At 50.6% G+C, this 14,047-nt stretch overlaps 2 protein-coding genes across 2 annotated transcripts; both read left to right on the top strand.

The window, feature by feature from the left end:
- Positions 1-779: 779 nt before the first annotated feature.
- On the top strand, positions 780-4,494 carry LOC109878482 (piggyBac transposable element-derived protein 4-like). The gene is made up of 6 exons (XM_031818261.1): positions 780-974; positions 1,537-1,650; positions 1,951-2,088; positions 2,266-2,356; positions 2,452-3,126; positions 3,476-4,494. The coding sequence occupies exons 1-6, from the start codon at positions 780-782 to the stop codon at positions 4,492-4,494; spliced, it is 2,232 nt and encodes a 743-aa protein (XP_031674121.1).
- A 1,125-nt stretch (positions 4,495-5,619) lies between these two features.
- On the top strand, positions 5,620-6,552 carry LOC116365956 (ubl carboxyl-terminal hydrolase 18-like). Its single transcript, XM_031818260.1, has one exon. The coding sequence runs from the start codon at positions 5,620-5,622 to the stop codon at positions 6,550-6,552; it is 933 nt and encodes a 310-aa protein (XP_031674120.1).
- Positions 6,553-14,047: the final 7,495 nt, after the last annotated feature.

The following is a 14,047-nucleotide window of genomic DNA, read 5'->3' as shown; positions in this document are numbered from 1 at the left end:
CCAAGAAGGAAGATTCACGAATGGGTTCCCTCAGTACCTTCCCCAGCCGCAGCATTCACCTCAACCTCTAGAGAATCATCTGTATCCCCAGCAGCAACATCGTCAAGCTCGGCCACAGCAGCATGTCCGGCAGTATAATGGAGAGGTTGACTGTACCAATCCACAAGAACAACGCCTCGCTTTGCAATGGACCACCAAACAGTTAAATCCAGCTCTGACTGAGCACCAAGCTAGTGAATCCTCCCATACGAAGCCCATGAGGGGTCCAGGTACTAAGCCGAAACCAAAGAATCTGTCTACAGAAGGGTGTTATGACTCAAACGTTGACAGTGAGGAGGAGTATTGAGTCTGTGTGTGTAGACCATGAAACCACAGTACCGGTCCTTAGTCATAGAGTGTCTGAAACAATAACAGTGATGAGGATTATTGAGTGTGTGGGTGGAACATTTACCCAGTGTGGATGGAACATTTACCCATAGTACAGGTGCTTAGTAATGGAGTGTGGTTTGACTATTATATGCCTTACGTACCAGGACTATTGACTGTGTGTGTAGAACATGTAAGCATAGTGCAGGTACTTAGTACTGGAGTGTGTAAGGACCGTCATATACCTTTATGACACAACGCAGCCTCTACAAGGCACTGAATGTAATAGCAAACATTGTACAATATCACTCCCTGGGATTGTACAATATCACTCCCTGGGCTAACCTGGTTGAATAAACGGTCATTGTTTTATGTAATATCAAACAGTCTACAATAGCAGTCCCTGAGTTAGCATGGTTGGAGACACGGTCCGTGTTTGGAGGATATTATTCTTTAACCCTCCTGTTGTCTCGGCGGGTCAGAGTGACCCCGGGCAGGGTTACGAGTTGATCCCCCGTGTCTGTGTGGGTCAGAGTGACCCCGGGCAGGGTTACGAGTTGATCACCCGTGTCTGTGTGGGTCAGAGAGACCCTGGCAGCCTTAGCAAGGTGTATGTTGTAACCCTCCTACCCCTGTCTGGTCCGGGTCATAGTGACCCAACACTACCACCTGGTGGATACTAGTCAAACAGCAAGGTGTATGTTGTAACCCTCCCCCCCTGTGTGGGCGGGATCATAGTGACGTCAGAGTGACCCCGGGCAAAGTTACGAGTTGATTCCCCGTGTCTGTGTGGGTCAGTGTGACCCTGGCAGCCTTATCAAGGTGTATGTCGTAACCCTCCTACCACTGTCTGGTCTGGGTCATAGTGACCCAACACTACCATCTGGTGGACACTAGTCAAAGGTCCTGCCCCAGAATTGACACCCGCCACATTCCGGGCAAGGGCCCTGTGTGCGAAACGTGTGCTGCCCGAAACGTGTGCTGCTGCCCCGTGTGAGTTTGGGTATTGATTCTAAAAACGCCCCCCTGCTACACTGTCTTCCTTTGGTTGTGGAAATTGTGCCTTTTGGGTATGGTTGTTGTTACAATACCCTACCCCTGTCTGGTCCGGGTCATAGTGACCCCGGCCAGCGTTACGAGTTGATTCCCCCCCCTGTCTGTGTGGGTCAGAGTGACCCCGGCAGCCTTATCAAGGTGTATGTCGTAAGCCTCCTACCCCTGTCTGGGCCGGGTCATAGTGACCCCGGCCAGCGTTACGAGTTGATTCCCCCCCTGTCTGTGTGGGTCAGAGTGACCCCGGCAGCGTTAGCAAGGTTTATGTTGTAACCCTCCTACCACTGTCTGGTCTGGGTCAGAGTAACCCTGGCCCTGTGTTACAAGTTGTTCCCCTGTGTCTGGGCCGGGTCAGAGTGACCCTGGCACCACTTGTCCACAAGAACTCAGTGCAAGACCTCGTTGCAATCACACGGGGAGGCCTGCCAAGCGTACCGGACGGGCCGAAGGGTCCGAAGGAGCAGACAGGGCCGACCGCTCGCGTGCCTCGTCCGTTCGCGTGCCTCGTCCTATTCACGTGGCCACTGTAAGGCCGCCGTAGAGAGGCTACTAATATTGTCAGGAAGAAGAAGAAGGAAGAAGAAGGAAGAAGAAGAAGACGAGGACAACGACGAGGAGGAATACGACCCCGCCGAGCGTGAGCCCTCCGCCTACGACTGTAAGCCGGCCGTACAGAGGCTACTAATATTGTCAGGAAGAAGAAGGAGAAGAAGAAGGAAGAAGAAGAAGAAGAAGCAGAAGAAGATGAGGACTATGATGAGGACGATGATGAGGAGGAATACGACCCCGCCGAGCGCGAGCCCTCCGCCTACGACGCCTCGCAGTCCTTGTTTGAGCGCGGCTCAGGTCCTGGAACAGATATCCTCCAGTGTCGACCAAGAAGACGAGGAAGACTACATGGAATCCGAAGAGGAGGACGTTTCGGAAGATGAAGACGGTGAGGAATACAACCCCGAGCGTGATGCGGACGACGCGACGACGACGACGACGACGACGACTCGGCCTCACGGTCGTGCTCCTCTTCGGAGGAAGAGCGAGAGGGAGAGCGAGAGGGAGACACGGCCGCTGCCCGAGAGCGAGACACAGCCAGAGAGCCAGAGCGAGACAGAGAGGACGCGGCGGCAGCCGCCCGAGCCCAAAGGGAGACGTTGCTGTCAAAGAACGGCAAAATCAAATGGTCCTCCGTGGCCTATCGCGGCCCGGACCGGCCCCGCGCCATCCGCCGCCCCGGCTCCATCGTGACGCCGGGCCCCACGGCCTACGCCGCGTCGCGAGCGCTCGACATCGAGTCCGCCTTCCGGCTGTTTGTCACACCGGCGATAGAAAGGATCATTGTGGACATGACAAATCTGCAGGGGGTGAGAAAATACGGCGACGGCTGGCGACCCATGGACTCCACCGACCTGCGCGCCTACGTAGGGCTGCTGATCCTAGCCGGCGTCTACAGGTCCCGAGGCGAGGCCGCGGCCAGCCTGTGGGACGCCGAGAGCGGCAGGACCGTGTTCCGCGCCACCATGCCGCTCAAGGTGTTTCACAAGTACTCGAGGCTGCTGCGATTCGACGACCGCCAGTCGAGACCCGCCAGACTCGCCACCGACAGACTGGCGGCCATAAGAGAGGTATGGGACCTGTGGGAGGAGCGGCTGCCGGCCCTCTACAACCCGGGGCCCGACCTGACGGTGGACGAACAACTGGTCCCGTTCAGAGGTACCGTCTATGTATCTGTGTATGTGCGTGTAGCATAGAGAGGTAGCACTAGTAGCGTGGGCAGTAGTAGCAATTTGGCAGTAGTAGCAATCCGCAGTAGTAGCAATGGGCAGTAGTAAGCGGCGGCGGCGGCGGCGGCGGCGGCGGCTCCGTGCTTCTACACCTACATCGCTTGCTGTTTGGGGTTTTAGGCTGGGTTTCTGTACAGCACTTTTGAGATATCAGCTGATGTACGAAGGGCTATATAAATAAATTTGATTTGATTTGATTTGTGTAACATAAACGCAGTGTCCCCGCTTTAACGATGACGCTGCTAATCTCCTCTCCCCTCCCTTCTCACCACCGAAAGGACGCTGTCCTTTCCGGCAGTACATTCCCAGCAAGCCGGCCAAATACGGCATCAAGTCGTGGGTGGCCTGCGACGCCAAGTCCAGCTACGCTTGGAAGATGCAAGTCTACACCGGCAAGGCGGCCGGCGGAGGCCCCGAGAAGAACCAGGGCGCCCGCGTCGTCCTCGATCTGACCGAGGGACTGCCGGGCGGTCACAACGTCACGTGTGACAATTTCTTCACCTCCTACGAACTGGGCCAGCGGCTCCTCGAGAGGAACCTCACCATGGTGGGCACGGTGAGAAAGAACAAGGCCGAGCTCCCGCCCGCGCTGCTCCAGTCAAAGGGCAGACAGGTCCTGTCCTCCAGGTTCGCCTTCACGCCCACCGCCACTCTAGTGTCCTACCTGGCAAAGAGAAATAAGAACGTGCTACTTCTGAGCACGCTGCACGCGGAGCCCGACGTTAGCGATCGCCGCGACCGGAAGCCGGCCCTCATCCTAGACTACAACTGCAACAAGGGCGGCGTGGACAACCTAGACAAGGTGGTCGGGACCTACAGCTGCAGACGGATGACCGCCCGCTGGCCCCTGGTCATCTTCCACAACATCCTCGACGTGTCCTCCTACAACGCCTTTGTCATATGGCGAGAGATCAAGCCCGACTGGATGCCTGGGAAGCGGAACAAGAGGAGGGTGTTCCTGGAGCAGCTCGGAAAGGCACTCGTGAAGCCCTTGATACAAAGAAGGCAGCGGCTCCCCCGCACCCAAGCCGCGTCCGCACTTGTCAAAGTCCTACAGAGTGCCACCGCCGAGGCTCGTCCGCCAGCCCGGGAGCAAGCCGCTGGCCCGGCCGCCGCCGCCCCAGCCGCCCCGCCGGTGGCGAGTAAGAGGAAGAGGTGTCAGCTCTGCCCACCCAAGAAGGACGCCAAGACCTACACCGCGTGCTGTAGGTGTAACAAATACATCTGCAAAGGCTGTTCACACGCATACTGTCAAACTTGTGCCCACTGGGCCTTTAGCCAAGACGGGACAGGGTGACCCGGGGGGGACACTGTGTGCTAGGCATAATAGGAGGACAACGGGAGGGTTAACTGGACCGTCGCAGACTCACCTAACTCTGTATACGCTTTTCTGCTACAAGTGTTTCTCACGCTCAAGGAGGCCCTAGATATGCAGTTGCTGCCTACTCACATGACCGAATGGAGATATATCCTTATCGGCAAAGGAGCTGTGATGATCGACATTGTCCCTTATCTGAGCAGGAACTTCAACAAGCCATTGGCCTCGATGTTCAGTGACCAATGTAAGAACTTGACCGGTCTCTGTACTACTATGGTGTCAAAGCACTTACCGGACTCGAACCTGTGCAAATGGCTTTGCAATCTCAGTACTGGCACGTCTACCTCGCAGGTACTGACCGACTCGATCGGGTGGTTGCGCCAATTCAATAACGACGAAAGGACAAGTCCACACCTCTTAACTCTAATCGGTAGATACTTCACGTTCAGAGATTACACATCCGAAATACCTGACTGGCTGACATACTTGGGTGAGGAAGAAGACGCTCGTAATAAAAGCAGCGGCAAACTGCTGGTATACGGAGAACCTCAGCCTTACAGAGGCAACCAGACAGCAGAAGGCCTGGGTGATACTAAGCTGAGTACACTGGTTAGGAACATAGTGCTAAGGATGAGGGTGAAGATATTCGGATCATCTAGGCTGGAAGTGACGACATTAGATTGTACGCAGGGTTTGACAAAGGTGACTCTGAACGTCTCTGCCCTCTCTGGGGTTGTCAGGATAGATCAACTGGACCGGTCAAAGTTACTGACTGACAATGGTAGCTGTTTCACACACGACTTAGTGTCCCATATCGATTCCAAGTGGGCCCCTGTGATATTGTTCACAAAGTGTAAGCGACAGGGACCCGTGCAGGAGTTCACGCTCGACTATTACAAGATGACAATACTCATGGTTCTACTGAACCGCGAGGGGTCTGTGTTATCTCTCAGAGAGCTGTTCAATAGCGTGATGACATTCAGCGTGACTGAGTACTAAATGTCGTAAAGTACTAGATATCCTAAACTGCTGTCGACTGGGTCACATCGGAATCTGTGTCGTTGTTCTGCCAAGGCTGATTGGTCTCCCTGTCCACCTTACACTATGCGCGGCTTGATCAATTACGGGGCTTACTGCAGCATCAACAGCGTTGTCCAAGTGCTGTGTGGGACACGTGAGCTACGGGAGTTCATTCTGCAGGTTGATGGTCAAGATCCCCGGTCTCCGAATTCGGTGGCAGTGAGGCTTAAGTGTCTCATCTACGATATGACCAAAGGCAACGCGTCACCGTGTGATCCGAGCTTACTAGTAAACGCAATGACATTGTACAGAGGAGCCCCTTTCGATGTTCAGGAGGACTCGGACGTGGTCTTCAAGTGCATCATCAACGCTCTAGCAGACGACTGTGGGATAGCTAAGAGGATAGGTTCTCTGTGGGACATTGAGAATGAGAACCGTGTGCGCTGCCTCCGTTGTAACACAGTCCAGTCCACACTCAATAAGTCCAACACGATCACCGTGTTGATAGGTGATAATCTCCCCACAGAGCTGCAGCAGTACATAAAACTGTACACTGACATCACGTTCACCACCTGTGACTACCATTGTACACACTGCCACACAGGAACTCAGATTGAAATCACCAGCAAGGTAGTGACATTGCCGCAGGTTGTGTGTATGAGGATCGAACGTGTTAGGAACATTGGCAGAGATACCACTGATATAGTCAAGACGGGCACAAGGTTTGCTTTCCCTGAGACACTGGACCTGAAATATATCATGAAAGACCCTGAAGCACCGGTAGCTACTGTATACAAGCTGTATGCTGTTGTAGCCCACCGTGGTACTCACTACTGTGGACATTACACAGCTTATGTGCGAGACGACAACAATATTTGGTATCTCGCAGACGACTCTCATGTCAGAGTGTGCTCTTGGGAAGATGTCAAGTCAACCTACGAAGCTGGATCTATGCTATACAATGGCGTAGCTTATATGCTCATGTACCATAAACAGCTACCCCACTGTGTGACATGAAGGTTCTGTACATATGTAATAGTATCTATCAGTGTGTACCTTGTATTTCCTTGGATCAACTAATAAAGGTGTGATGAAAGTACCATTGTAAGCGTCCAGTGTTATATTATAGAAGGGCTATGATTACATTCAGGTGAAGACAGATGCAAAGACAAACACAAATAGATCCTGATAACATGTACCGTGTTTAACTCAAGTTTATTATGTCATACAAGGATGGGTATACCTTTCGGTATAGGGCAGTCACACAGGTTAACATATTTCCATATCAAAGTAAACACATTGGTTTCATTTCTTCAAAAGATACCTATCCAGGGTATTGACAACAACCTTGGGTTCCTCCTCTTTATACCGCAAGGTTGAATACGTAGCTGACAGCGCTGCTGAAGACATACACGGTTCATCTAACTGCGAGACAGAGACACTGTTAGCCAGCCCCTCTAAATATCGTATAACGTAAGCACTTTTCGGCCCACGTACAGGCTGCTTCTTTATTATATGGGAAGACATAACTGTTATCACATAGAAACAAAATATTCAGTTTCACCAGAGTCCGTTTCAGATATGCTACACCTTGCCCTTGCAGATTTTTTGTCCAGTTGATCATTAAAGTCCAATTCGGAATCGTCCTCTGACTGAGACCCCGTGTTCTCTTCTGACTGGCACTCTGACTTGGCAGCGGATGTAGGCTCAGCAGGATTGGTATGGTGATCCTCTCCACATTCCTCCTGATCCGAACACTCGTGTTGAGTGGTGTCCGCTAGCCAGGCAGCTTGATCAGAAACCCTGGCTGCCTTCCCAGCCTCTACATGTAATCTGTGTCTTTTGACTTGTGACACATCCGACCTCCGATGTGAACCTGTAACACCTGGGAGGTTGGCCAGTTGCTGATGTTTGGAAACGGCGGCTCCTGGGTTGTCAAGGTTCTCCCGGGGCCTATTGACAAGTGGGCTTTTTTGTATCTTCTTAGGCGTGCATATGTCCTCCTGCTCTGAGTCGGTATAGATAACTGGAGAGCGAGTGCCTTTTGACTTGGAACAAGGCACCCTTTTTATTCTCTGCCGAGTGGGTCCCTCCCCTTGGTAGACGTCCTCATCTTCCTCAGGATCGGACAGTTTCTTTTTGTATTGGTGTGAATCTCGATTGTGGGTTTGTATCTGCTTAGTGGTCTTTACAGTTTCACACCTTGTGTTAGACTTGTCCAGTCTCTTTTTAGCACAGGCTTTGTCTTTCCTTCCTACAAACTTGAGATCCGTCTCTTTACACCCCTTGTCCCTCCTGCTCCTTTTAGATTCTCTCTTGTGATGCCAGCGGTTGGTTTTTGTGAGTTTGACACGCTTGTAATCTTGCTTTATAGAATCGTCCGAGTCGGATAGCAGTGCGCGCTTATAGATGTTCCTTTCCTCTCTCAACCCACCACAGCTAGGCTTAGAGGTATGGGCATCCTGTTCGGACTCTTGTTCGGACTCTGACTGTGACCAGCTGTTATGCCTATGTCCCCGCTTAACATTCTTGGTTTTAGACTTAGCCACTTTTGCCCTCTTTTTCACCTGAGCACAGAATGCATCATCCTCCTCTTCGTCTTCACTGCTTTGTTCTTCACCAGTAGATTGGTCATTTATGAATGGGTCACTGTAATCGTATTCGTCAAGGGCCTCGCTGTTGTCGTAGCCCATTGTATCCTCCAACTCGTCACCGGGGATGTCACTTTCATCCACATTACACTCTTCCTCCTCTTCACTGGGGACTTCCTCGGCCTGGCTCAGCCAAGGGTGGTCATCGTCGCCACTGTACTTGGGTTGCCTTCTGTTCTCTGTTGATTGTTGGTATTTTAGGAAACCCTTCCACCAGGATGACTTTATACCCAATGACTTATTTGACTGATAAGCGGAGCGAACCCGATTTACCACTTTGGTCTTGTGAAAAGGCCTTTCTTTCTTAGTAGATTTGCCAATAATGTGTGTGCTATCCGAATCATTTCGCTTTCTCTCAGCTCCAGGCTTAATCTCTCTGGACAGTTTGGCCACTGGTTGCGCTGAATCATCCCCCGGTTGACACCAGGTACCCTGGAAGGATAGTGATATCTTGCGTCTCCAGTTGTTTATGGACATAGCCTCTAAGCTATCAATCAGGGCTTTGCTGAGTCTGTCCTGCAAGCCGTGGCTCTGAAGTGTATTTACAACGGTTCGGTTGTTGCTGACCCAATTGGCGAGGATTTCCCCGTTTCTTTTGTCTAAAAGGGTGTTATCCAATCCGAGGAGAGTACAAACAGCATCTCTCCTGAGACTTTCCTCTTTCAACCAAGGTTCACTCATCAGTAGAGTGGGAAGGTTCTTGATCCACGTCAAAATGGGAATTGTTTCAGGTGTGACTATAGAGTAACAAGTGTCAGTCTTCTCACTGTCACCATGTCCAGTTTCGTCTTCGCTGTGCTCGTCGACATGAGCCGGACTCTTAGAGGACACATCAGGGTCTTGCACTTGCGTAGAGTGTGGTGAGGATGATCCGCTCTCTGGATCACACCTCTCTCCCTCTCCTACCTTCTGGTATTTCTTTAATTTGTTGTGATAAGTGCGGAGTTTTACAAATAGCACTTTGGCGGTGGCATACATCTGTACCAAGTCCTTGTCCTTGATCTTGCTTGTATCATATTTGATCAGGGATTGCCAGGTCCTCTGGGTTTTGGCTACGTTGTTGGGTGTGTGGGGGTTGAACAACTCTTCACAAGCTGAAGCCATTTCGAGATTCCCATCGTTACCATATCTCTGTCGCATGTATCTGGAGGTAATTTGAGCCAACTCTAACCAGTCCTTCCTCATCTGCTGCTCCACCATACTGGCACGCTTCTTTTTTACGGCCGTGTGAATGATCTTGTCAGAGGAGTACATGTCCCAGAACCGTACGTAATCTTTCACCTTCTGAAGCGGGCAATATAGTAGCTCTGCCACGGCAAACGCGTTGGGGATCTTACATTCCATATATATAATGGCCAGTTCTACCACTTCCACCATGATAGGGTCACTGATCATACTCTCCACGTGCTTTGGTATGTAATTGCACCAGCTGGTTGGATTCACACGCTTGATGAACGCTGCCAATGCGGGATTGTGTATCTCCTGATACATTTCAGGCCCGGTGATAAACGTGTCTCTCCCAAGCTCCTTTAGCGTGTCATTCCAACAGCTCACCAGCTCACCATTGCCCTTGGCGCATGATTGCTTCACGGCCCTGCAAAACCTCACAGTAGTAGACACGTACAATTCAGGAGCCAGATCCTGGCCCTTTCTCAGTACGACAACAGGTACCAGGTTCACCCGCTTGCCATCCAGGAACTTGCTGCTCCTTCTGAAGTAGACAGTACGAGTGTCATGGTTCTCATAATGGAAGTGCTTTAGGTCACATATCACTTCATTTTCCGTGAAACAATCAACCCTTGTCTCCCTCTTTTTCTTCAGCATCTCAGCCGAAGCAGTGCCTACTACGCAGCACATGGGGGCTATCTCTTCCATGTGAGAGACTAGAACCTGGGTGGACGTTGTGTTGTCCTCCGTGAGTAACAACTGGACAGGCTGAATCTGTTGAAAGGAAGGGGTGAGTGCTGTGGAGTGAGTGGGCACCTCCAGGGTCAAGTCCCAAAAATCGAACATGCTACCAGTGACAGTTTTCAGCAACTCCAGGCTCCCGAGTCCCGGGACAAACAGTACCTCTTGGACGAAGTATGACTTGCCATTGCCTTTCCCATTTGTCGGGATGCCAACGGTGTAGGTTCCAATCATGGACCTGTTCCTGTCGCAGTAGACAAAGTTGTGTTTGTCAGAGTACTGTGTGACCACTGGAATCACCTTCTTACCCTTGGGACTTATCAGTTCTTTAGTCGGTATATAGAAGTTTGTGTAGTTACCGTATGCCAGTAGCACGTGCTTGAGACCAGCCTTGTCTAGACCTGACATTGAGTCAACGCCTGTACCACTTTCAATGTCCACTAGGTCCATCAGCGCAAGCAATAGCAAGTGCGACGGTTGTTGTTGTATAGTGTTAGAGTCCTTGATTACCATATCCCTGATAATCTTATAGATTGTTTTTGGTTTGTACCTTTTCTCCCTCTCCGAAAGTGCCTGTTGCTTACACATCATCAGGTCGACCACTTTATCAAACAGTCCTTGTGTACTTTTACAAGTGAACACATCTTTGTAATCCGATTTGTAATACCAAGGAGGGTGGTCTGCCACAATATATTGTGTGGTTACACCGGCCATGGTCGGTATGTTCAGTATCTATCGATGTCTATCTCTTCTTATAGACAGTTCTTGAGTTTCATATGAACCAGCCTTTAAACAACTGGTGGCCCACTGTAGTCAATTGGGTAGAATGGGAGCCTGTTAGACCTCTCTCAAAGTCTCCAGAGTTGTGAAGTGGATATGCATTGCGTAAGGGCTTTTACATGGCAGTTTGTAGTGACATCACCTACCATTGGCTGGATAAAAATTACCCTCAACCACAGTAACTCAACACTGGTTGGTTATTGGACCATGACTGATACACACCACAAAGACTCTTTTATATGAGCATGACTGGATTCCCCAGCTGTAGCTGAGCTATCTAAGCATGACTCATGTTTCCAAACCAAGTTCAAATATCAAACAGAGACCAATCCTATCTATCCAAACATGGCTCATGTTTCCAACGGGGCCATGTCTCATGCTTCCAAACAGAGTTCAAATATCCAACATAGACCAATCCTATCTATCCAAACATGGCTCATGTGTCCAATGTCACTGTTTAGGGCTATTCTTCCCTCCCACCCTTTTCCTAGCTTTCTCTCTCTCTCACTCTCCCTATTTCTGCCTCTGGCTCAATTTAGGGCTATTCTTCCCTCCCACCCTTTTTCTAGCTTTCTCTCTCTCTCACTCTCCCTATTTCTGCCTCTGGCTCTACTCATGTTTCCAAACCGAGTTCAAATGTCCAACAGAGCCCAATCCTATCAATCCGGCCATGGCTAATGTTTCCAAACCCAGTGCAATTGTCCAACTGAGACCAATTCTATCTATCCAACCGTGGCTCGTGTTTCCAACGGGGCCATGGTTAATGTTTCCAAACCCAGTTCAAATGTCCAACTGAGACCAATTCTATCTATCCAACCGTGGCTCGTGTTTCCAACGGGGCCATGGTTAATGTTTCCGAACCGAGTTCAAATATCCAACAGAGACCAATCCTTTCTATCCAAACATGGCTCGTGTCCAATGTCACTGTTTAGGGCTATTCTTCCCTCCCACCCTTTTCCTAGCTTTCTCTCTCTCTCTCTCTCTCTCTCTCTCCCTATTTCTGCCTCTGGCTCAATTTAGGGCTATTCTTCCCTCCCACCCTTTTTCTAGCTTTCTCTCTCTCTCACTCTCCCTATTTCTGCCTCTGGGTCTACTCATGTTTCCAAACCGAGTTCAAATGTCCAACAGAGCCCAATCCTATCAATCAGGCCGTGGCTAATGTTTCCAAACCGAGTTCACATGTCCAACTGAGACCAATTCTATCTATCCAACCGTGGCTCGTGTTTCCAACAGGGCCATGGCTAATGTTTCCAAACCCAGTTCAAATGTCCAACTGAGACCAATTCTATCTATCCAACCATGTCTCATATTTCCAACTGGGCAATATCTCATGTTTCCCACCCGAGTTCAAATGTCCAACCGAGAGAAATTCTATCTATCCGAACGTGTCTCATATTTCCAACGGGGCAATATCTCATGTTTCCCACCCGAGTTCAAATGTCCAACCGAGAGAAATTCTATCTATCCGAACGTGTCTCATATTTCCAACGGGGCAATATCTCATGTTTCCAAACCCAGTTCAAATGTCCAACCGAGAGAAATTCTATCTATCCGAACGTGTCTCATATTTCCAACGGGCAATATCTCATGTTTCCCACCCGAGTTCAAATGTCCAACCGAGAGAAATTCTATCTATCCAAACCTGTCTCATATTTCCAACGGGGCCATGGCTCATGTTTCCCACCCGAGTTCAAATGTCCAACCGAGACTAACCATAACGAGGAGCAGATGGGGCCGAATTTGCCTGTTTTGGAGGGCTGTGGGGATCCTGTGTCAACGGGGCTCTTCTTCCCTCCCACCCTTTTCCTAGCTTTCTCTCTCTCTCTCAATCTCCATATTTCTGTCTCTGGCTCAAAAAGTTGCCTGTTTTGGAGGGCTGTGTGGCTCCAGTGTCAACGGGGCTCTTCTTCCCTCCCACCCTTTTTCTAGCTTTCCCTCTCTCTCACTCTCCATATTTCTGTCTCTGGCTCAAAACGTTGCCTGTTTTGCAGGGCCTCGGGGCTCCTGTGTCCACCTGGCACTTGGAAAAAGTTGAGGGCTTGGGTTTGAAATCGAGACCATTTCCATATGTCCAACCGTCGCGAGTAGCAGATGAGCTCCGAATTTGCCTGTTTTGGAGGGCCTCGGGGCTCCTGTGTCCACCTGGCATTTGCAAAAAGTTGAGTGCTCGGGTTTGAAATCGAGACCTTTTCCATCTGTCCAACCGTCACGAGTAGCCGATGGGGTCCGAAATTGCCTGTTTTGGAGGGCCTCGGGGCTCCTGTGTCCACCTGGCACTTGGAAAAAGTTGAAGGCTCGTCTGTAAAATCGAGACCGTTTCCATATGTCCAACCGTCGCGAGTAGCAGAAGAGGTCCGAATTTGCCTGTTTTGGAGGGCCTCGGGGCTCCTGTGTCCACCTGGCACTTGGAAAAAGTTGAAGGCTCGTCTGTAAAATCGAGACCGTTTCCATATGTCCAACCGTCGCGAGTAGCAGATGAGGTCCGATTTGCCTGTTTTGGAGGGCTGTGGAGCTCCTGTGTCAACGGGGCTCTTCTTCCCTCCCACCCTTTTCCTAGCTTTCTCTCTCTCTCACTCTCCATATTTCTGTCCCTGGCTCAAAAAGTTGCCTGTTTTGGAGGGCTGTGTGGCTCCACTGTCAACGGGGCTCTTCTTCCCTCCCACCCTTTTTCTAGCTTTCCCTCTCTGTCACTCTCCATATTTCTGTCTCTGGCTCAAAACGTTGCCTGTTTTGCAGGGCCTCGGGCTCCTGTGTCTACTTGGAAATTTAAAAAAGTTGGCGTCTCCTCTGTAAAATCGAGACCAGTTCCATATGTCCAACCGTCACGAGTAGCCGATTGGGTCCGAAGTTGCCTGTTTTGGAGGGCCTCGGGGCTCCTGTGTCCACCTGGCACTTGCAAAAAGTTGAGGGCTTGGGTTTGAAATCGAGACCATTTCCATATGTCCAACCGTCACGAGTAGCCGATGGGGTCCGAAATTGCCTGTTTTGGAGGGCCTCGGGGCTCCTGTGTCTACTTGGAAATTTAAAAAAGTTGACGTCTCCTCTGTAAAATCGAGACCATTTCCATATGTCCAACCGTCGCGAGTAGCAGATGAGCTCCGAAATTGCCTGTTTTGGAGGGCTGTGGAGCTCCTGTGTCCACCTGGCACTTGGAAAAAGTTGAAGGCTCGTCT

Source organism: Oncorhynchus kisutch, unplaced genomic scaffold, assembly GCF_002021735.2.
Source record: "Oncorhynchus kisutch isolate 150728-3 unplaced genomic scaffold, Okis_V2 scaffold1316, whole genome shotgun sequence".
Taxonomy (NCBI): Eukaryota; Metazoa; Chordata; class Actinopteri; order Salmoniformes; family Salmonidae; genus Oncorhynchus; species Oncorhynchus kisutch.
The sequence above is the reverse complement of the archived record's forward strand: the minus strand, read 5'-3'. Positions and strand labels throughout refer to the sequence as shown.